Consider the following 24,870-nt stretch of genomic DNA (forward strand, 5'->3'; position numbering starts at 1 on the left):
GAAGAAATTACCAACTTACCAACTCAACTACTTAAAGAAGAGGTTTCTATGGAAAAACTATTTGAACAATTACTAACTTTCAAATCAAAAAAATATTAACTGCTTAAAAAGAGAGAGAAAATACTAAGAGCATGAAAGAAACAGGGGCTGTGATGATCATACCTCGCCTCTCCTGTCTGGGACTCCATCTGGTTAACCCAAGACTTGTAAATATCCACGGGGTCAGTTTTGATGTTGAGGGTCTTGTCATCCATGATCTCCTTCACCACTGGAGCCAAGATCTGTCTGAGTGCATTCTGGCCCCGGGCGCCACGGTTGAAACTCACAACCATCTTAATAACTGTTGGATTTCCTGTCACAATCTCTTGAATCTGATCTACTTTCGACCTGTAAAACACAAGAAACAAGTTCAATTCAAACTAATCACGAATCTACCAACTTTCAGATCCTTCCTACTTAAAGACTCCATCTCCTTAAAAACAGAAGTAGCTGGAAAGAGGTGGGTACATGCTTTCTCTAGAAACTTTCCTGATTCTCATCTGAATACAGAACCTGCCTGCTGCTGCAAACTCTTATCATGGGAACATGATCGGGTCTCTTATTAGCTAAAGATGGGAAAGTTTCCTGTTTGGATCAGTTTTTTAACAATTCTATCTTAATACAGAATGTTTCTAAAATTACTGGCAAATAAAATGTCTTATTCTATCATCTCCCCAGAAACAGCAACACTTTATATTAGTGTTTATATCAGTTCATTAGCATATTAGTTTTATCTTGTGTATACATGATTAGTTTATATTGGGTGTAGTACACATAGCATGAAAAAGTGAAAGTGAAACTGTTAATGGCTCAGTCATGTCTAACTCTTGTGATCCCACGGTCTGTAGCCCAACAGGCTTCTCTGTCCATGGGATTTTCCAGGTAAGAATACTGGAGTGGGTTGCCATTCCTTTCTCCAGAGGATCTTCACGACCCAGGGATCAAACCCAGGTCTCCCCCATTGCAGGCAGATTCTTTACCATCTGAGCCCCCAGGGAAGACCAATTAATTACATGTATACCACATATATATACACATATATGTGGTATACATGTAATTAATCAGTACTTTTAGTATAATTAGCTTGCATTAGTGTATAACATATATTGCTGTTGTGGTTTAATCCCTAAGTCGTGTCCGAGTCTTTGCAACCCTATCGATTGTAGCCCATCAGGCTCCTCCGTCCATGGGATTTCCCAGGCAAGAATACTGGAGCGGACTGCCATTTCCTTCTGCAGTTCTATCCTTGGATCAGAAAGACCCAAGGATAGAACCCACATCTCCTGTGTTGGGAGGTGGTTCTTTATAGCTGAGCCACCAGGGAAGTTCTATACTATATATTATTATGTTATATAAAAAACAGATGCTTCTTTAAAGTATTTCACACATATCACAGTGTGGAGAAAAGGCACAGACAGGCCTCAATCTCTAACTGGTAGCATCTGGCCTGAATCTCTAACTGGTAGCATCTGTGATGGAGTGGAGGGGTTCCCAGCCCTGCAGAAATCTGTCCCTACTTGATCTCCTCCTGCAGGGCTGTCTTGAAGAGCCGCAGGAGCAGGTACTCCTCACGCTGATTGGAGGCATAGTTGTAGAGAGTGAAGATCACAGAGTCCATGAACTTGGTGGACTTGTTCTGGGGCATCTGAAAGATCAGCTTCGCCAGGTAGGTGGGGTTGGTCTGAAACATAAACCACGGGATAAGTGATTTCCATGTAACGTGAAGGCTGGCACAAATATTCAAGACTTTTCAGCTTGAAGGATCAGGATGTACCTGAATAATAAAAGAAAAATAAGACAAGCCCTTTGCTCACCCCTCAGTGGAAATCAGAAAGACTTCCACAGAGATCCATGCATAAGGTTTTCTTGAGAAAAAAGTTAACTAAATTTTACAGTACTGATTCCAGGAGCCACTCACCTGCAGTAAATAAAATAAGTGTTGATACGCTTCCAATTTCTCTCTCTTCTCCTTGCTCAAAGCCTTCAGACCTCCCTTCTGTTTATTTAGCATCATCATATCAGACAACTGTTCCTTATTTTTTTTGGTAAGTTTTTTACTGTGGGAAACCACATCCTGTAAACAAACAAATATATACATAAATCAAAACGCTTTCAAAGATGCAACTCTGGGCATTACGGACAGGTTTTTAGCACCTAAAAACTTTCATGAAGGTCTACTGCACTGGCAGATCCCATTACATATCTTAGAATCACTTCCATCTGCTGTTGCTGTTTTAGTCACTCAGTCGTGTTTGACTCTTTGTGACCCCATGGACTGCAGCCCACCAGGCTCCTCTGATCATGGGATTCTCCAGGCAAGAATACTGGACTGGGTTGACACGACCTCCTCCAGGGGATCTTCCCAACCCAGGAATCGAACTCCCATCTCCTGCTTGGCAGGCTGATTCTTTACCACTAAGACACCTGGTAAGCCCTTGGAATCACTACATTGAATCCTATTTTCAGTATCAATCAAATCTATTCCTACTCAAATCTACTTATAAAGAACCTAATCCTAAAAATGTCCATTGATTCAGGAAACCAGCTTCTAGGAGTCTACCTTACAAAGTCTTATATACAATAAAAGCTACATACACTGAAACATTAACTGCAGTATTATTCTGTAATAAAAAAGTTGAAAATGCCAAATAGTCTGGAAAAAGATGTGACTCAGACTACTTCCTGATCAATTATTACACTGCCATTAAAAATATTTGTGATGATATCATATAAAATGTATCTTATCCTCTATATTAAATAAAAATGTAGGATACAAAATGATTGTTAGAGCAGTAGAATTATGGGATGATTTTTATCTATGCTTTTCTATTTTTAAAAAATACTTATTTGGCTGCCCAGGTCTTAGCTGTGGCAAGCAGACTTGTAGTTGTGCCATGTGGGATCTACTTCCCTGACCCGGGATGGAACCCCGGCCCACTGCACTGCAAGCACAGTCTTAGCCACTGGATGGATAAGACTTCTCTGTGTAAAGCTATATGATCAAATAATTTCATTTCTTATATAACATAAAAGAAAACGTACAGCATTCACTGAGAAGAAAGCCAGCCCTGTAAGGCGTAAAGGGGGGAGGCAGACGTGTCAAGTAGGACAGTGCTCCAAGGCCCTGGCTGGCACTGGACCATACCTGCAGTGTAATTTTATTTTTCACCAGCAGTCCGATTTTGATATCCATGAGATTGAGGTCATTCTCCAGCTGCTGGTTAGAACGGATAAGGGTAATAACCTCTTCCCGCATCTTCATAAGATCGAGCTCCTCCTGAAAATCCTGGTCACTTTGGTCGAGCAGGTGGACGAATTTCCGGACCACAATCATAGGCGGATCCTCGGCGTTGACTGACAGAGAGAAAGCATGTGTCAGATGAGGAATGGCATTCAGAAGAAGTTCTGTGTCTTGGAAAGCATCAGCATTGTCTTATATTTTAAAAAGAAAACAAAAGCAGCTCTATTCACACGTAAGACATTCGTTTATTTTTGAGATGTGCAGAGACAACCACCAAGTGCAATCTTCCTGGTCATGCTATTGCTGTGTTGTTATGTGGAAGGCAGATACGGCAAGCAGCAAGACACCAAGCCCTGGGTTAGCAAAGGAGCTTCAGTCACAAGCAGCACCCTGCCCCCCAAGCCTTGCCTGCAGGACAAGAAAAGAGATCCGTGGAGAATACCCAGAACCCGATGGCTCTCAGCCACTGCCTCAACTCTTCTCTGCTGAGCCACAGTTACTCACTGAGAGTCTTGTAGTCATCACGAGCTTTGTTTGCCCGGATAAAAGCCTGGATTTTGATAATGTCATTTATCTAAGGGACACAAAAGAAGATATTTCTCAATTCATCTGTCCACTGCAAACACAGCAAAATCGATTCTATGGGTGCTTCTCTCCCAGGGGTACTCACATGATCTCGGAAATACTGCAGGCGTTCTCTATAGCGCTTTCTAGCTTGGTGCATCCTTGCCAGAGACTGGATCTGTGGAGAAGGAGAGGGGGTCCCAGAAATGAGAAGAGCCCTTCATCTCCACACATGTCACGCTCGCGTGCCATGCTGACGAGAAACCCCGCCCAGGATACGTACCTTTATAACTTCATCTTTGTGGGAGCGCAGGTAAGCCAAGCGGTCTTGGTATGCCTTCTTCTGCTTGTATCCTCTCCACTGAGACTGAAATCCAAATGTTACAGAATATGCATCATTTCCCAAGGGTCATAGGAAGTTTAAAAAATCTCCCCCAAGACCAATTCGTGATACAGCTTTAAAAAGGACCATGCCCACCTGTGATAGGGGAAAGAGAGACTGGGCTGCACCTCCACCAGGAGAGCACCTGGCCAACTTCCACCTGTTGGAGGTGAGCACAGCGCTGGGCACTTTTCAAAGGGCATCCACACAGATGCTGACACTGGCTCCTCACAACCAATTGGTGAGGAAGGTAAGATAAACATTAGCATCCGCATTTACAGAGGAGGACACAAACTCAGAGAAGAGGCTCGCCACCACCTGACAGTGCTGGAGTCATAACTCCTAACTCAGAATTCTTTCCGAGCTTCCCTATCACTGAAGCAAAATCAGAGTTGCTTCTCTCCATATTCAAATCTCACGTAAAGGAATAGTCTTAGGAGACGGTGAGGTGCCGAGAACTGCCACTGAGCTGGACAAATGCCACTGAATACCATTAAGCACACGCTGATTATGTGGCAGTAGAGAAAGGGATGGTCAGAAGCCAAAATCCCACTCAGACAGTCGATCATAGACACTGACTGTTCATCACACCCAGACACTCGACTGTAGGCTCTGACTGTGCATCACACCCAGACACTTGACTGTAGATTCTGACTGTCCATCACACCCAGACACTTGACTATAGGCTCTGACTATTCATCACACCCAGACACTTGACTGTAGGTGCTGACTATTCATCACACTCAGACACTTGACTGTAGGTACTGACTGTTCACCACACTCAGACACTCGACTGTAGGTGCTGACTGTTCATTACACTCAGACACTCGACTACAGGTGATGACTGTTCATCACACTCAGACACTCGACTGTAGGTACTGTTCACACTCAGACACTCAACTGCAGGTGCTGACTGTTCATCACACACTCAGACACTCGACTGTAGGTGCTGACTGTTCATCAGTCTTGCTCTGGAAGCCCCCTTGCTGTCTGCACATAGAAGGCTCTGAAATACCTGAATGCAGGTGATGGCCGGGATCTGTTTCTTCAGGAAATTCATCCTGGATCGGAACTCCTGTCGGACTAAGTACCCCCGGCAGCAAGCCTGAAGCTTGGTGATCAAGCCTTCGTTGGCCAGCCAAAGCTGTTCCCGGTTATACGCAGCCGTTACCCCAGAGATGGAACTCTGAAAACACATCAGTCATGTGAGAAGACATACACATACAGAGTTTTAACATGGTGTCATCTGCAGTGCACACACTAACGCTCACAGCTTGCCAAGGCTATAGTTGCGGTGCACAGGCTTAGTGACCTCATGGCATGTGGGATCTTCCTGGACCAGGGATCAAAACCATGCCTCCTGCATTGGCAAGTGGGTTCTTTACCACTGAGCCACCAGGGAAGTCCCTATACTAGACCTTTAGCCAAGAAACAGGAATGAAGACTTCAGGTCTATTTTTCAAGGCCAAGTTGCCCTCACATCCCCTGGTAAAGAGTAAAAAATGTGACCTTCTTTGACCTCATATCATTTCCTTTACTCACTCACCTACCTAATGCTGACCATCCCAGGAAATGTGCTTGCTGATCTGGGGTCATACTGACAAGAAGACAGAGAGACAGGTGCCACCAAGGCCTGGAGCACCTGGAACGCCACAGAGGAGGGCCCTGTGGGGGAGTGGACAGACTACAGACGGTCTGGAGAAGCAGCCTAGTATGTTTGGACTGTTACTACCAGCTCCGGAGAACCAGCAAACCTTCAAAGAGGAATAAAACCATCAGATGTGTTTTTAGAAAAGCAGCATGGTTAGTTGAGTAGCTGATAGATTAGCGTGAGCGGGTGAATTAGAATCCTGGTGGCATATGATCCAAGTGAGAGCAGCCCTGGATCACGCTGGGTGAGGGCAGGAGTGCTGAGAATGGTTACTGAGAACACCTGCAAACCCACCTGATAGCCATAGTCCCTTCTTATCTTTGATGTCAGAGCTATTTCCCCCGCCTCCGGGCCACAATGTGTACAGTTAAAAGACTACATGAGGACCTCCCTGGTAGTCCCATGGTTAGGATTCTGTGCTTCCACTGCAGGGGGATGGGTTTGGTCCCTGGTCAGGGAATTAAGATCCCACATGACATGCAGTGCAGCAAAAAAAAAAAAAAAAAAAAAAAACCCAAATAAACAGAAACAAAAAGACTATATGACCTAGGGACAGTCCATGGGATGCAAGCAGAGCAGCTTGGTAAGATCTTTGGGAAGGAAAGCTCTTTAAGAGAGACAGACAGCTGGCAACAGGCCTGTCTGCTCTCCTCCCCGTCTTCCTACTGCCTGCCTGCCTTCCTTCTGGAGGACAAGGTGACCTTGAGAATGGCAGAGCAGGAAGACAGAGGACCTTGGGACAGACCTGACTGTGGAGCCACTACACCTTCCCTGGATGCTCAACTCCAGAATTACTTTATGTGAGGAAAAAAAAAATACACCCTTATGTACTATTCCAGCCCTGATGTTCCTGTCAAACTGTGCTGAGGTGTCTGCTGGACTTCTAGACTGCAGACGCAAAGGCACACCTGGTGGTGAGGAGGTGGCAGGCAGCGAGTCTGAAGGACCAAGACTGAGCTTTGCAAGCACACAGGCGAAAGTTGGGGCTACCGGCTTGAATGAGATGACTGAGGAAGACTATACAGGAAAAGAAGGGGGCTGATGGAACCCAAATATAACACAAGTGGAGTCAGAGGAAACGAAAGGAGAGGGAGGTTAAGAAGGGACACTCGGAAGTAGAACCAGAAGAGAAGAGCACTGGAGAAGCCGAAAGAGTCGAGGGTTTAAAGAAGCGAACACACTGAGAGGCCACCTATGATGAGAGCACAGCTCCTCGCTGAACTTGGCAATTAAAAGGCCACTGATGCATTCTAAAGCAGGAGGTTTACTAAAGTAAGAGCTGGATAGCCATGAGCTAAGACATGAATGGTAATGGAAAATGAATTCATGAAGGACGGACAAACTTAAAGGCATTTAGTAAGAACAGAGTATGAACCTACAGGCAAGACTGAATCAGGAGAGCTCTAGAGGATTAAAATTTTTGTCTTTTTTTTTTTTTCAAAGACAAGGGAGACATGATTATGTCTGTAGGTGGTATTTAAAACTATATCCTTGAACCAGCAGCACCAGTATCACCTGGGAGCTGGTCAGAAATGTAGAATTTCAGGCCTCATGTCAGACCCAAAGAGTCAGTCTTCACGTCACTAGGATCCCCAGGTGATTCACACACACATGTGAAGTTCTGGAGAGCACTGATCTATGTTACACAGAAGAGGTGACTCTTGAGATGGGTGTGCCTGGACAGCCAGAATTTTGACAGATGCAGATGGCAGGGGAGGGACATCTCACAGCAGGGACTTTGTTTTGTTTATGATTATACCTCTAATGCGCAGAAGAATATCTGGTACATGTAGGAAGATAGGAGGTGTTCAGAAAGTGTCAAATGAATGAAGAAATTCTAAAAAGAATGAACAGCATCAGCAAAGACATAGGGGATGGTAAAGATGTGCTTTGAAAGCTGCGATAAAAAAATGCTAACTTTATGTGAAAGTGCAGGCTATATTCTAATAAGTAAAGTTTGGAGTTTGTAGGACAGTCAGAAAAGAGATTAAATATGTAAATTGGGAAAGATTAAGAGTAGTTGTATTTAATGAGGTGTCAGAACAACTTTTCATTTTTCTTTTTTGCTGGACCATCCAAGTTTTCTTAAAAAACAAAAAAAAGCACACAATTTATCTGATCTAATTCTATAATCCAGATATTCTACTAATTTAGATCTGAGGGACTTGTACTAGAAAAAAATTATTCCAAATTAGTTATATAGCCTTAATTTTATTTTTTAAAATTTATTATTTATTTTTAAACCCTTTTTATTTTATATTGGACTATAGCCAATTAACAATGTTGTGACAGTTTCAGGTGAATGGCAAAGTGACTCAGCCATACATATACATGTATCCATTCTCCCCAAACTCCCCTCCCATCCAGGCTGCCACATCACATTGAGCAGAGTTCCCTGTGCTGTACAGTAGGATCTTTCCTGTAGCCTTACTTTTAGTCTAGGGCTTCTGACCACACACCCTTGTTCTTCCTAAGTAGTATAACCTCTAACCTCTAAACTACAGGTACTGTCTCTCAGCTTCTTCTTTTGTAAAGAAATGTGACCTACCTGGATCTCCTCCCGAGAAAGTTGCATGGAATTCTGCACAAAGTCTGAGGGCTCGTCCCATCCTCCCTCCTGGGTCTCCAGATTGTGGTAATAATGATATCCACCTTTCACCCAGTGCTTCACCCACTTGCTGTTGTTATCTCCTGACATGAAATAAAGGAAAGATCAGAGCAACTCAGAGCCACACTCCCCACAGCCACATGTCTAATCCTATAGGATCACTCTGATCAGGCTGAACAACCTAAATGGAGACCGTTCCCAAAACGTGCCCCTCGGGTCTGTGAGGGTAAACAGGGGTCCTAAGTGCCTCTTAAATTATGGCTCTGTAACGTCTCATTTAGCTCATTCATGTCCACACTATAAAAAGAAAACCCCTATGAAGTCCACGTGGGCAAACTGAGCTCGTCTACCTCTGTTCCTTTCAAAGCCTACACTGGAGTAAGACCATGTGTGTCAGAAAACTATTCTCATAAAAGACTTGCAACCATTCAGTCTCTCTAGTTGATTTTCAAAAAAAAAAAAGGGAGGGAGGCATAAAATGGGATAAAATATCTTATCTTTATTCCCCCCTTTCTGCAGATGAACTACTTTTAAGTATCTTATAAGCTTAGGTAATCAGAACTATATCCTATGAAAGAAACATTTTCAGAAAATTGACCTTGTTAACATTAGCCATACTCAAGGGGAAAAAAGAGTTACTTTTAAACACGAGAATATTATCTCCTTGTGCAGTAAGCCCCGTACTGTATACAGTGCCTTTCCCTATAGCTTGGCCCTTTCCTCTTCCTCTGTTCCATGACATTTCTAAGCTCTTACTTACTGACACAGACTGATTTACCCATAACTCACCTGCTGCCAGTTTTTTCTTCTTGGCTTCAGCAAGGTCACTCTGGTAAGTTTCACCACATTCGGGGATGACGCCATACAAGCCGACGTCCGGGGAACGAAGTGCGCTGAGTGTTTTGCCAACATCGCCTTTCTCCACTGCTTCATTGATGGCAAAGATTCCTAAGGCAACTACCCCAGGAGAGAACTGTTACTGAAATAGTTTAGAAAGCATCTAGATTTGCGTACTAGCATACTGTTCCCCCTACAACTATCTTTTTTTTTTTAAATTTTGGCCATACCACCGGGCCAGTGGGATAGTTCCCCGTTCAGGGATAGAGCCTGGGCCTCCGCGGTGAAAGCGCCAAATCCTAACCACTAGGCAATCAGAGAATCCCCAGCCCTTTATCTTGGTCAAGCTGAGTACTGAGCTATGGAACACCTTGCCACTCCCCACTTAATCAGAACAGAAATAAAACAAACCGATACATACACCTCTGTGCTTCTTGGGTGTCTTTGTTGGACTGCCAGATTCCACCTTGAATTTCATCCAACCATAACACAGCTGACTCATCCTGGGTTTCCTATAAACCATTAAGAGCAAAACAGTATTAGAGGCATGAAATCAGGGTACATGCCATGATGGTGGCTTCTGACACTCAATGAGAAACGGAGGAAGAGGTTTCAAATATACAAGACATGTGGAATAATCAACTGGAAGAAGCCAGCATCAAAAACTGGTAAAAGGGTTACACGAGAAATACCTCAAATGTAAGCGATGGACATAGGAAGAGAAATTCCAGTCATTCAGGAGGATGAGAGCAGCTAGAAGGGGCAAAAGGTCCAAACTGGGAAGAGACCCAGGGACTTAAACACTGACAAGGACCATGGCATGCATATGAATACGCAGTACATTTTTAAAAAAAGCCTTCTTTGCCAGCAATATTCAGAGGGAGTAAATATTCTCTACGTATTTTTTGGGCTTCCCTGGTGGCTCAGTGGTAAAGAATCCTCCTGCCGATTCAGGAAACACAGGTTGGATCCCTGACCCAAGAATATCCCCTGGAGAAGGAAATGGCACCCCACTCCAGTATTCTTGCCTAGGAAATCCCATGGACAGAGGAGCCTGGTGGGCTACAGTCCATGTGGTTGCAAAGAGTCAGACATGACTTACCAACTAAACAACAATACATTCTCTACGACCACTATTTTTAAGACTATCAAGACTATTGCAAAGCTAGGAGTCACTATGGGGAATTTAAGCTTATCATCAGCTTATATTCTAAAACTTGGAAGTTAAATCAGTTGTTGCAAACTTAGAGACACATCTTCACACAGAAACATAATAAATGGTGATTAGTTTACTCATCGTGGCCAACAAGAGTTTCTCCAGCCCACAGTGTAGTTTGAGTTGAATACTAGGGACAAGGGTGAGACAGAAATGGAGTCTTTTTCTCCTTTTAGGCAAGGCACCTCGGGTTTCAAAGTGACCAGGCTGGGAGAGTTGTGTTTGAGACAACCTTGGCAGACCTACCAAGAGTAACTACTCCTGAGGCTTGAGCTAATAGCAGCTGGGATAAATAGTAGCTCAAAAAATCCTTTTAGACTGCTTGATATAAATATAGTTTGCCAAAGCACCAAGGAGACGGTTGGGGTCAGTTACTTTAACTGTGTTGTCAGATGAAGCAGGGTCTTGGCTTTGGGAAAAAATGGGAAGTTTCACTGTCTTCAGCATGCCCAGTAGTTGAAGAAACTACAAAATCTAAGAGGAGGCTTGGCTTTCCTCCTGTGTTATTGGGGAGAGACACAATATTTCACTCAGCCAAGCCAAGAAGTCACAAATCCCCACAAAGTGCCTTGGTGACAGGGTGAGGCCAAAGGAAGCCACCTGAAATCCAAAGTAAAGATTTCGCTCAAATGCAAAGTTTTAGAAAGAAAGACCACTTTAAATTATGTTAAGTGCTGGGCTTACAATCATAGGCACTGTCCCAATGTAAGAAGCTCACAGTCTCAGTAAAGGAAAAGAGGACTCCAATAAACAGAACACAAGAGCAAGTTGCCTAACAGCTGCAGAACTCAGCCGTTCTCTACCACTGGTCAGTTTCTGTTACTCAAAATAGAAAATGGCCACACACAACTCTCAAGAGTCCTGTGAATAAATACTGGCAATGCTAAGTAATAGTTTCAATATGAGATAATATACTGAGTCAGTGACAACTTATACTGAGAAGTCATGAGCTAGACTGCTGAAGGTATAGTCTCTGAGAGAAGTGGCGTAAACATCCTTGCACCCTAAAAATGGGTGCTTCCACAGAATCAGGTCATTTAGAGGTTCACTTATAGGCTAATCATACATGAGCTATCTCTGCACAGAATCTCCTGTAAGCAAAGCTGGGAGGTTTGGCTCAGCCTTCCTTGCATCTGGAGAAAGGTGCAGCTTATCAAGAATTCTGACCATCCAGGGGATTTCCCTGCTGGTCTAGGGGCTAAGATTGCATGCTCCCAATGCAGGGGGCCTAGGTTCAATCAGCTCCTGGTCAGGGAACTACATCTCACATGCTGCAACTAAGATCAAAGACGAAGATCGAAGGTCCCGTGCCGCAGCAAAGACCTGGTGCAGCTGAATAAATAAATAAGTATTAAGAAAAAGAAATTCTGACCATCCAGAGTTCTGTCATCTTTGTCCCATGCAGACTAAAGCAGGAGGAATAAAACAAGCATTTTCATACATACACACATTTCATACATTCCTAAGAAACAAGTGACAGAGCTGTGGTGTGAAAGGAAAAAAAAAAGACTGGATCCATGTCTCAGGTGGGTCAGGGGGAAATGAGATTGAAACATCCTTCCTCTGACTGAAGGAGGCAAGACAGATGACATACACCATCATCCCAGTGTAAGGCAAGAAGAGGACCTCACTGCTCCAATTAGATCAAATCAGATGACAAAACTCAACATCCTCCTGTGAGAGTTTGCCCTAAGGATTAACTCAAACCACTCTAGAGAGTTAAAAACCTGATGAGATATTGTGGAGGATATTAAGATGAAACAGATTTAATGTGAAAATGCCATATAAAATATACCGAAATAACATCCCCTGACATCTCTGACTACACTGTGAAGCACACTGCATTTTAGAAGAGGTAAAGAGCCAGGGATCAGAAATAAGAATCCAAGGAGTGGGCGGTGATTGGAGGTAAAAGAGGTGGAGAAGCCACAAGATACAGGGAAAGGAAAGGGAAGACAGACAAAAGAAAGAACAGTTACCATACGTATGTATATATATGGAAAGCACAGACATTTGCAAAGGGTACTGTGAAAGTCTCTTTCCATGGAATTCTCCAGGCAAAAATACTGGAGAGGGTAGAGTCCCTTCTCCAGGGGATCTTTCCAACTCAGGGATTGAACCCAGGTCTCCCACATTGCAGGTGAATTCTTTACTGTCTGAGCCTCCAGGGAAGCCCAAGATTACTGGAGTGGGTAGCCTATCCCTTCTCCAGCAGATCTTCCTGATCCGGATTCTTCACCAGATGAGCTACCAGGGAAGCCCACAAAGGGCACTTCTCACCCCTTAAAACCTCCTTAAAAGTCTCTCTTGTTTTATGTGGCATGGATGCATGTGTCATGATTTCTAAAATATTCATAAATGTGTAGACACATACATGTGTAATATAAATGTAATATCTTAGCACTCATCACGTACATTAACCATGCTATATATACATATAGATATACATTAAAGCATCATACATACCATATACACATGAAACACACATACATGAATCTATAAAACATTTATTAACACAATTGCTGACCAATCAAAATGGAGCCTTGATGGTTTAGGTATCGATCTTCTAGTTGCTCACAGTAAATGCTCAGGGAAAGAGCTAGAACTGGGGGTGCCACACACTTGGGAGGTTTGGGACAGGAGCAGTGTACCAAACAAAAGTATCCAATATTCCAACAACTGGTCCAGCCGTGTCAGTGCACACCTGCTGGTTTTCAGCTACACGCATGTATGCATGCCTGTGTACACACAGACTGTGGGGTGGGTGAGGAGAAGACTTAAACATTATTCATATTTACAATTATGAGTTCCTTGAGAACCCCTAATGACACTGAGGCAGGGCCCTGTGGGGTTCCTGGGCACAAGGTCTTTCTGTCTCCCATTTCTTTGATTACAGGAAACAGCTTTCATTCAGCCTCTGTGACCTTCCCTGAGTTTGGTATTCTGCCCACAAGCATGTAGACCCCAGACTAATTGGATCTAAAGGTTGATGACGCTGACTCTTCCTTACCTCGCTACCCATCCATCAGTCTATAAAACTTCTTACTGTCTTCCCCAAGTGGGGACATGTAGCTTTTCAAGGCAGGAGTTTGCTGTGTCCCACTTTGCCCAGCCAAGTAATAAAGCTATTCTTTTCTACTTCACTCAAAACTCTATCTCTGAGATTTGATTTGGCACTGCTGTACACAGAAGCTGAGCTTTAGGCGTCTCTAATACCATGCCTTGGCATTCGAACAATACTAACCCAATGACCAGTAATCTACTTTTAGCAAGTATTCCCAAGGCACTAAATTTAAATGAAGAGAGAAGTGACTTGGTGAAAACAGTGGAGGCAGGACCTCCGAATATCCCTTCTACATAAAAGCAACAAAAACACTGGCAAAAATCATCAGAATTAACTTTTTTAAAACTCCAGAAATTAACCAAAGGCTTCCAGCAGTCAGAGAGAGTTTATCAAGAACAGGGGACTCTCTGTAAGAGAGTGAGGTTTGTGGCGCTTTAAATGGCTTTATTCCCTTTTTGTGCTCTGCCCACCCACTCGGCTCCCACCCCGTACACACCTTCCTCCTTCAGATCTATCTATTCCCAGAGAACTGGCATTAGTTGACACATTAGGGAGTTCCCTGGAAGACCACAGCTAGGTTCTCTTTATTTGACCTGACTCAGAGCATGCCCAGTGCAAACAGCCTTTCTGGAGTATCCATCTAAAACAGTAAGAGGTAACTGCTTCACATCAGACACGTCTGAGGCAGTGGATAAACACTTAGGCAAAAATAGGCTAACAGAAGAGCTTAAAAGCACGGACTTCCCCAACGGTCCAGTGGTTAAGACTCCATGCTCTCACTGCCAAGGGAGAGTTCAATTCCTGGAGTTCAATCCCTGATCGGGGAACTAAGATCCTACAAGCTTCAGTGCACAGGGAAAAAAAAAAAAAAAAACTCCAAAGGAAAAGCTAGAGAATGAGATGTCCAGGGACAGCTTTGAAAAGCTCTGACAAATTCCTGGGATGGGGATCTAGACGATGACAGTGCATGTGTAGGCTTTGCACATGCTCAAAAAAGACCTGATAAGACTGTAAGCTCTGACACTGGCTGACCCTGAGGCTCTGGGCAAGCATGAAGTGAAGGTTAAAGGAAAATTGTGAACTGCCTAGCTGAGTGCTGAAGGCAGGCCCCAACACACACAGCCCCTCAGCAAAGGCTGGAAGCGTTGCTGGTTCTAGGCATTCAAGGGAATTTCTGTCTAATCGTTAGCTGACCACTAGCTAGCCAAGCAGAGACTTCAGTGGACACGCATGACAAAGAATACAGACTTGAAAGGACTGAAAAGCACTAGGCAAACAGCAACAGAAATGAACTGGCAATAAAGCCCAAGGAGGGGTAGGATCTGATTTCCAAACCTTCTCTATTATATTATTAAAATGTCTAACTTTCAGCCAAAAATTACAAGATATTTAAAAAAACAAGACAGCACAGTCCAGAGAGAAAAAAAAATAAAGCAGACAGCATAGTAGACAAAAACCTGTCAGCAATCTAAAGTATGTTCCAATAACGAAAGGAAATGAGAACGATGCCTCACCAAATAGAGAATATCACAAACACACGCACACACACATAAATATATTAAAGAAACAGATTAAATTATGGAGTTGAAAAATATAATGACTGAAATATTCACTAGAGGGATTCAGCAGATTTGAGTAAAGGGAAGATATATGCATAATGGAATTCCCTAAAGGCAAAGTGAAAGAAAAAGAGGCATTTTACTTGAAGAAAATCTGAACAGATCTATACCAAATATAGAGATAAAAATCAGTTAAAAAAAAAAATCAAAACATATCCTACAAAAATAAAACCAAACCAAAAATTCAGGACCATATGGCTTCACTGGTGAATTCTACCAAATGTTTAAAGAACTAACACTGATCCTTTACAAACTTTTCTAAAACATAAAAGAGGATGGAACACTACTCAATTCATTCTATGAGGCCTTTATTACTCTGATACCAAAACCAGACACAGAGATAATACAAGAAAAAAAGACCAAATTTAAATCAAGCTCTTTCACTTGCTAAATTGGGAACTCAGATGGCTATTTTTAAAACTACTCCCAAGAGGAACTTAAAAGCTGAGCTGAAGCTTAAAAAAAAGACAATTATATCTAAACTACAGTGTACCCAACTAAGCCTGGCAGTGTAAGTAAATTTTCCTCTATTTCTCCCTATTCCTCTGCCTTTGATGGACTCTGGAAAGTTATTCCACAGCAAAAGGAAATGCTTCAAACTCTAGTCACATCCTCTAAAAGTTTAACTCCCACGACCCAAACAAAAGGAGCAGTGAGGCCCATCACATGATGAGAGCAGGTACAACTTATATCCTCAGTCTTCTTTCCTTTTTTAGACATGGACCCGACTTAGTTCATTCTTTCAAAGTCCACTCCTTCTGGACTAATAAGGCAGCAAAAGACAACATGACCACCACTTGCCTGTGCAGAATCATAGCAGCCAGGCCCCACACTAGAGATTCTGAATTACAGAAACAGAGTTAAAGCTCAGGAATCTGTATTTTAAAAATGACCTTTCAAGGTTTCTAGTGATCAGTCGAGTTTGGGAAGCTCTGATCCAACCAAACTGGTGTCACAGACAGACCTCCATTTATGGCTTCCTATGGCCAACTGTTTCTCACCAGAGTAACTAAAACCAGCTAATGTCTCTGTCTCAATTTCCTGGCTACAAAATTTCCTGGGAGTTGTGATTCAACCCACAGCACAGGATCAACTGACATGCATAATAATGACCCTCTTAAAAGGAACCTGGTACTTGCTACATGTATACATTTAGGACACTTTAATATCAAGTACTCTCATGACAAGAGAATCAAAGATATATCCACATTATATTATGGGGCTTCCCTGGTGGGTCAGTGGTTGAGAATCTGCCTGCCAATGCAGGGACACCAGTTCAATTCCTGGTCTGGGAAGATCCTACATGCCAAGGGGCACCAAAAGCCTATGTGCCACAACTACTGAAGCCCACACACCCTAAAGCCCATGCTCCACAAGAAGAGAAACTACTGCAATAAAAAGGCCTCACACTGCAACTAGAGTAGCCCCCACTCTCTACAACTAGAGAAAGCCTATGCACAACAACAAAGACCAATGCAGCCTAAATAAACACATAAATTTTTAAAATAAAATCTAGGCACTGGACTAATACCACAGTTGATTTTTGCCTCTTAAAAAAAAAATTGTATTATCTACAACTCCTACCCCACAGCCCAAACTTACAGAACCCACAAGGGTGTCAGTGTACAAAACCTCCAATTATACAAAAGCCCTGGTCTGTTTCACTACTTCTCACTTTCCAGAAAGAATCTGATCTCCTGAATAAAGAAATTATTTTAGCTCTTCTGCCTGCTGGAAGAACCTCATGGCAGGGATCTTCAGAGTTGCAGGTCTCGGCACAACTGTTGAGGAGGTCCTTATTCAACTGTTGTTGGAAGAATTTAAAAGGAGATGAACCACAATTCAGACAAACAGGTGGTCATTACACTTTAATCACAGAACAAACAACTGAGGGCCTACTAAACACATGGCGACTTCCTACTCATCAAGAGGACTAAAACAGGTGTAAATCTCATCCATCTCCTCAACAAACTGGCTAAGAGGCAAAACAAACTTTCTAAAACTGTCTGTGTGACAGTTACTTTGGAAAACATATTCATATCAGCATTATCCCTAACAGCCACAAAGTGGAAACATGCTCATCAGCTCATGAATAGATAAATAAAATGTGGTGCAGCCATACAATGGAATATTGTTCAACAATAAAAAGAAAACACTAATGCATGCTACAGTTTGGATAAACCAAGGTAAGTGAAGGAAGCCAGTCACAAAGGACCACACCTTGTACTGATGATTCCATTTATACGGAATGTCCAGAACTGACAAATCCACAGACAGAAAGTAGACGGATGGGTACCTAGAGCTGAAGAGATGGCAGGGAAATCACTTGGTACTGACGGGTACCAAGTTTCTTTCTTTTTTAAAACAATACTTGTTTATTTATTTGGCTTTGCTGGGTCTTATTTGCGGCATACAGGATCTTTTAGTCACAGCATGTGGGACCTAATTCCCTGAACAGGGATTGAACCTGGGCCCCCTGCACTGGGAGTTTAGAGTTTCAGTCACTGGACCACCAGGGAAGTCCCCTAGGTTTCTTTCTAGGGTGATGAAAATGCTGCAAAATTGATTTTGGTTATGCTGTAAAACTGATTGTCTATGAACAACGAAAAACCACTGGACTGTACATTTTAAAGCAGTGAGCTATACGGCATGTGAACTGTATCTCAATAAAGCCATTATTAAAAAAAAAAAAACTTTATGGCATTATTTACTAAAGCCTAACATATGTATTCCCTATGACCCACAAATTCCACTGCTAAATGTATACCTGACGGAAATGCATATACACATTCACCAAAAGACATGCACTAGAATATTCACAGGAGTACTGATTGCAATAGCAAGTGAGAAACAACCAAAAATTCACCAATAACAGAATGTGTAACCACAAAACCGAACAGCACACAACAGTAAGAGTGAACCAACCACTGCTACATGCAACCACATGGATGAATTTCACTAACATTATGTGGGGCAAAAGAGGCCAGACACAATAGTAAATAATGTATGATCTCGTTTAAATGCAGTTCAAAACCAGACAAAAATCAACTGTGGTGTTAGAAATCAGGACGCTGGTTACCAGCACATTGCAGGGAATGAATGAGGATGTAAGGGAGTATAAGGGGGTTTCTCTTAATGCTTTTATAATCTGAGCACCAGTTACATAGGTATGCTCACTTGTCACTTGAACATTTATACTACTGTATACTTAAATAACTGACACATTTTCCTGGATCTTATGTTTCAACAGAGAATTTATGTAAAGAGACATAGAGATGTGTCTACAACCATAACAACAAACACCAACAAACAAACCAAATGTGTAAAATAGCACAAGCTCTGGAAGGCAGAGTCTATGACCCTTACACTGTGTGCTCCACTGCTCTGAATCTAAGGGTGCCCAAGGACAAGTCATTGCGTGAACGCCCCTCCCTCTGTCTCAGTTCTAGGATGGATGGCCTTCTCTGAACAGAAAGGAACAACTCAGGGCCACTCACCTGGGCCTTCTCTCTCTTTGCTCTGATCAATGTGTCCTGATAATGCTGGGCCACTTCTGAGAGGACCCCCTCGAGTTTAGCTGCAGGAATCTGCAAGGCCTGCAGGGTCTTCTGGGCATCACCTTCATCCAGGGCTTCGTTAATCAAACCAATGGCTAAAATCCCTACACAGAGATGGACAGAAGGTTATTTTTTTAAATTAGGAAACTGTATAAATAAATCAGTCTTTAAACAAGCTAAGTGACCATCAATCCTCTACCCAAGTGCTACCATGAGTTAAACTACAATTTGCCATCCAAAATGTTAAGCAGCATTTAAATTTTTTCTTTTAAATGTACTGGGCTTTTTTCATCTAAGTAAACTCCCTTATATATATTTTCCTATTGAAATCTTAAGTCTTTTTGTTTTATTTTTAATTGGTCTAACTGAAGAGTGATGAGGACATGATAAAACTAGCTTTACAAGATAGCTTTCAAGTATACTCCAATGTGTGATCAAAGCTATCCTTGACTCACAAAAAGTCTAGGGTTCAAGGGAATCTCTTTTTTTTTAACTTTTTACTTTGGATTAGGGTATAGCTGATTAACAATGCTATGACAGTTTCAGTTGAACAGCGAAGAGACTCTGTCATACATATACACGTGTCCATTCTTCCCCAAACTCCCCTCTAATCCAGGCTGCCCCATAACACTGAGCAGAGTTCCCTGTGCTATACATAGGTCCTTGTTGGTTATCCTTTTTAAATATAGCAGTCTGCACATGTCAATCCCAAACTGAAGCATTCAAGGGAATCTTAAAAATCACCTAGTTCAACATTTTTATAGAAAAAAATAAAAGGATGAGGTTTAGGTATCTCTTTAAGATCACACAGCAAACAAGTGGCAGATGGAAAATCAAAGCTCAGGGCCTCCTTCTCCAAGGCAAGGCTCTTCCCACTACATCACTGATTATTTCTCACAGGAAACACTACATAAAACTAGGAGTGTTCACTCCTTAAGTATTTCAGCCAGCTGGACTACTCTTTTTTAATTTTTATTTTTTGGCACACCACATGGCATGCGGGACCTTCGTTCCCCAACCAGGAATTGAATCCACACCCCCAACAGTGGAAGTGCATAGTCTTAACCACTGGACCGCCAGAGAAGTCCCTGCACTGCTTCTGTAATGACTCCACTGTATGATAAAAAATTTGGCTGGTCTTTGTCTCTGGTTTCTGGAAAGTGAAAGTTGCTCAGTAGTGTCTTGACTCCATGCGACCCCCTGGGCTGTGGCCCAGCAGGCTCCTCTGTCCATGGGATTTTCCTAGCAAGAATACTGGAGTGGGAAGCCATTCCCTTCTCTGGGGGATCTTTCTGACCCGGACCAAACCCGGGTCTCCTGCACTGCAGGCAGATTCTTTACCATATTTCCCAAGTGATAGGAGTATCTTTGTTGTTCATGGTAGGCTCCTAGGATCACACCTGAGTTGATGCCAAACAGGTGACTCCTGTTGGGCCCCTAGAAACTTCTGGGGTAGGGGCTGGTCATGCTGGAAAAACCAACCATATGATCAGAAGGTTGGGGTTTTGAGTCTGACAATTTCGGAACATCAGCTTGGCTATTCCAGACACAAAAAGCAAATTGGAAATTGAATTCAATTACTTGGCCACTACTTTGCCAAGTAATTCAATCAATCAGAAGTAATGAAGCCCCAGTAAAGCCTCTGGATAGCCAAAGCTCAGGTGACCTTCCCGGGCTAGGACACACATCGATGGGCTGGAAAGGGCAACAAATCCTGAGGACACAGAAGCTTTGAATTTGGGGCCCTTCCAGACATCACCCCATTGGTTTCTTTTGGCTGGTCCTGATTTGTACTCTACATAAAACTCTTTTTGTACTCTTGTACAATAAAAGTCAATTTGTACTCTTTACAATACTTTGGCCACCTGAAGCAACAAGCTGACTCATTAGAAAAAACCATGATGCTGGCAAAGATTGAAGTCAAGAGGAAAAGGGGACGACAGAGGACAAGATGGCTGGACGGCATCACTGACTCAATGGACATGAGTTTGAGCAAGCTCCAGGAGATGGTGAAGGACAGGGAAGCCCGGCTGCTGCAGTCCATGAGGCTGCAGAGTCGGACACGACTCAGTGACTGGACAACAGCAATGATATAACTATAATCACAAGTACAGTGCCTTCCTGAGTTTAGTAAGTCAGTCTAGTCAATTACTGAAACTGAGCGGGTGGAGGGGACCCCTGAATATATTTTCCAAAGTGCGGTGACCTGGGAACACCAGGTTCAAAGCTGGTGTCTGAAGTGAGAGACCTCTTAGGGAGGACAATTTGTGCAATATGATCTAGCTCCAGGCACTGTCAGAACCTGTTATAACAGCATTTAAAAGTAACAGATCAAAAAATAAATAAATAAATAAAAGTAACATCACATTCAATTCACCTCCTGAAAAAGCTTAGTTCTCTTTACACACCTCCAATTATAGCAGTAGCCTGGTGTTTTTAAAACAATAGACAACCATAGCTTTTTGAGATAGTTAACTGGACAGGCTTTTTTGTTTTTTTTCAGTTCCCAGAAATCCCCTGGGGTAGTGTCCCCAGGAGGGTGGGATCACACATGCACGGCTGTGGCATGATCGGGGAGTAGAAGCAGCTCACTCACGCTCATGCTCCTCCTGCACCACCCGGTTCACATGGTCCACAGAAGCCTGGATGTCATTCCACGTAATGAATTCATTGTTCTCTGCACGGGCCTGAGCTTTCAGCTTCATCAGCTCATCCAGATACCTGCCCCATTCCCCCGACAAAAGAGAGAAGTGCAACCTTAGAAAAGGGACCTGCAGGGTTATTTCTGTGGACGGGAATAAGAAGATGTGGGGGCACAGGATCCAAGAGATGGCTGAGGAACCCCAACAGTTTGATGTATTCTAAAGGTCAGCTTTGGGACCCAGGCGTTACCCTGAACAAAGGGTAAAAATACAAAGATACCACTAATTCTTATTATCTATATGAAAAATATTTATATTACTTGTTCTAAATTTCAGGTAAGACTAACTCTGAAATCAGAGGCAGCAGCTCAGACAACCCTTCTGAGGATCAGAAAACAAAGTCAAGCACCAGCTAATAAACGTAGAAGGAATGACAGGTCAACAAATCACCATTCAGCAACTCTCACCGGAAATCTGGGTTTACACAAGAATTATCAGTTGGGGTTAAAAACATTAGACGAATGGTTAATGGGAAACTGGACATTGTGATGGTGTAAAAGGTACAAAAAAAAAGATTATGTTCTGGAGATAAGGGAGAAAAATAAATACACAATGAAGGGACTGGCAGACTGCCTAATCCAAGGATCAACCTCAGTATCTCTGATGGTGGGGACAAGCCGGTATTACATGCCTCTTAATATGAGAAAATATGAAATACACATCACCAAAAATACTTCACTGAATCCTGACAAGCCTTTAGACCTGATTTCCAATTTACAGGAATAAAACAAATATTAGGAAGCAACCAAAACTGAAAATGGGACATTTTAGAGGACAGCTGGCTCCAACTCTTTAACAAGTCAGCACTATAAAGAAAGGGACGATGCTAGATTAAAAAATATCAAAGTCGGGGGGTGTGAGGTGGAAGAAGGTTCAAGAGGAAGGAGACATGTGTATACTTATGGCTGATTCATGTTAACATATGCCAAAAACCAACATAATAAAGCAATTATCCTTTAATTAAAGATAAATAAATTTTTAAAATAAAATAAATAAAAGATACCAAAGGGACACAATATGGATTGCATCCTGGTTTGAACAACCAGCTGAAAAGAACAAACAGTTTGGGAACAAGAGAAGAAGTATGAAAACAGACTGGGTTTAGAAAATATTCAAGAAGTATTATTGACTTGACAAGGTATAAGGATGTTATTTTGACTACATGACAAATATCCTCATTGCTTTAAATAAGCATATTTATAATAAATTTAGGAGTGGAATGCTATAGTATCTGTAATTTACTACAAATCCTTCAGCATAATAAGATGAATTGAAATACGGGGGGCAGGGGTGGGGCAGGGGAACCAAAAGACGATTACAAGGAAGTCAGGATTCCTGCAGAGAAAATAAGATGTTGGCTCAGAGAAGACAGAGGTTAGGGTCAGGGGCACCCACCTCTGGCAGTTTTCCTCCTCGATGTTTGTAAGGCCTGTCACTGAACTGCTCAGCTGTTTCCACACTGTGTTCATGTCTCCAGATTCTAGTGCCCTGTTGATTAGGGCCACCGATGACAGCATCTCCACCGCAACAGAGAGCTCAGGGTGGGTGAGGCTATGCTGTAGAGAAAGGGAGAGGTGGGGAAAGAGTAAGGAAGGACATCTTGGAAGACCCAGGGAGGTCAGACATTTAATAAAACTACAAGGAGTCTAAGATTCTGGTTAAAAAAAAAAGGTTCTGCCTAACTACACCCAGAAGTGGGTATTAAATTCATGTCCACTCTCGTTTTGCTCACAAACAGCACGGGTTTGGTGAGCTCACCTCGGGACTCTGCTGCTGCAGGGTGGCCAGCTCCTTCTGATAAAGATCGGCGGCAAACGGGTACACCTGTGGCAGCTGGGCTTCGGGGTTCATCAGTTCCAGGACAGTCTTCTCAGCCACGCCCTTCTGGATTGCGGCATTGATTGCTGCCACTGCCGCCAACCCTGGGTAGAGAACTCGAGGTGAGAAAAGCCACTGGCTCCCAGAGCCCCAAAGGGACGCAGACGCCAGTTTTCACAGGAGAAAATCATATTCTGCAGCTAAACTATTAGTTGTGACGTTTGAAGTGGAACTTCCACCTTCAGACAGTGGTCTTCTCAGTCTGAGGATGAACTCAATGGTACATGAGCCGCATCTCAGTAAATCTGTTTTCTTTCCTCTTCTCTTCTCCTTACCCGTTTTCTTTCCGCTCCAACTCCTCCTGCCTGCCACCACTACACTCTACCTAAAACATCCCTCCCCTACAACACGGAGAGCCTGGCAAAGTTGTTGTTGTCGTCGTCGTTCAGACACTAAGTTGTTTCTGACTCTTTGCAGCCCTATGGACCGAAGCCCACCAGGCTCCTCTGTCCACGGGATTCTCTAGCCAAGAATGCTGGAGTGTGTTGCTATTTTTTTCTCCAGGAGATCTTCCTGACCCAGGGATCAAATCCACATCTCCTACATTGACAGGCAGATTCTTTACCACTGAGCCACCAGGGAAGTCCTAACCAACCACGTAAGCACGTGCTTAGAGCCAAAGCGAGCCTACACGGACTCTGGTTCTACTTTTAAAACTGGAGGACTCCTACTGCCACCAAAGGTACCTGGTAGTTGACTGTGGCTAATAGGCTTGGGGTGGGTTGAGGAGTGACAGAATCTACTCCTAGGCCCCTCCATGACACAAAGGCACTCTCCTCCCCTACTCAGTACCTCAGGGGACACACAGCTGAGGGGACTCTTACTTCTCTGATATTCCTGGGCGGCAGTGTTTGCAGCATCCACTCCAGACTGTAGCTCCTCCTTCTGCAGGGGCTCAGCCTGACCACCCTGAGAAAAGCAGAGAACATTCAGGTAAAGATGACGCTTGCCTGCATGTCCAGACCTCACAGTTTTCACATCCCAACAAGTTATTAGGGACACTGAGCCACAGACCTAAGAGACAGCTTCAGGCTACAAGCAGCTGAAGCAGCAGCCCAAACTGGAGTCAAAAACCCTTGTCAAATCTGGGGAAGAATGACTTTCCAGATACCAGCACACCTAAAAGAATATTTTGTAAAGAGCATCGAAATGTTCAAAGATAAAATCTTTATAGAAGCATCAGCACATTAATGCTGCTTTCTTTGGCCAATAATGAGAATTTATAAAATGTATACTAGTCCTTATTTAGCAAAAAAAAAGCCCCTTATATTTGTTCTAAAAAATAAAAACCCATAGAGTACAATCCCACACAGTCTACTCTTACTGCAATATTAAATGCTTTCCCGGTATTAGCCGGAGGAAACTCATGAGATATGGGTTTTTTTTTTAAGTGGGAATTCCTGAAGAATATAAAATTTCAGGTTCTCCCCAATGGCTTCTGTTGTTGTTCAGTCACTGAGTTGTATCCGACTCTTTTGCAACACCATGGACTATAGCCCACCAAGCTCCTCT

General features: G+C 43.0%; 1 protein-coding gene across 1 annotated transcript in view; it reads right to left on the minus strand.

Moving 5' to 3' along the window:
* IQGAP1 (IQ motif containing GTPase activating protein 1) overlaps positions 1 to 24,870 on the minus strand; it is a 105,904-nt gene that overhangs the window by 22,011 nt on the left and 59,023 nt on the right. Inside the window, exons 11-26 of the mRNA XM_070358326.1 lie at positions 24,183 to 24,267; positions 23,239 to 23,402; positions 22,876 to 23,036; positions 21,375 to 21,499; positions 18,719 to 18,882; positions 9,744 to 9,834; positions 9,275 to 9,442; positions 8,426 to 8,568; positions 5,242 to 5,412; positions 4,128 to 4,211; positions 3,951 to 4,022; positions 3,785 to 3,854; positions 3,185 to 3,393; positions 1,958 to 2,113; positions 1,557 to 1,720; positions 163 to 387 (exon numbers count right to left, since the gene is read on the minus strand). Of these exons, the coding sequence (XP_070214427.1) occupies positions 163 to 387; positions 1,557 to 1,720; positions 1,958 to 2,113; positions 3,185 to 3,393; positions 3,785 to 3,854; positions 3,951 to 4,022; positions 4,128 to 4,211; positions 5,242 to 5,412; positions 8,426 to 8,568; positions 9,275 to 9,442; positions 9,744 to 9,834; positions 18,719 to 18,882; positions 21,375 to 21,499; positions 22,876 to 23,036; positions 23,239 to 23,402; positions 24,183 to 24,267 (2,252 nt within the window). The remainder of the gene's footprint in view (positions 1 to 162; positions 388 to 1,556; positions 1,721 to 1,957; positions 2,114 to 3,184; positions 3,394 to 3,784; positions 3,855 to 3,950; positions 4,023 to 4,127; positions 4,212 to 5,241; positions 5,413 to 8,425; positions 8,569 to 9,274; positions 9,443 to 9,743; positions 9,835 to 18,718; positions 18,883 to 21,374; positions 21,500 to 22,875; positions 23,037 to 23,238; positions 23,403 to 24,182; positions 24,268 to 24,870) is intronic.

Source organism: Bos mutus, chromosome 21 (genome assembly GCF_027580195.1).
Source record: "Bos mutus isolate GX-2022 chromosome 21, NWIPB_WYAK_1.1, whole genome shotgun sequence".
NCBI classification, from domain to species: domain Eukaryota; kingdom Metazoa; phylum Chordata; class Mammalia; order Artiodactyla; family Bovidae; genus Bos; species Bos mutus.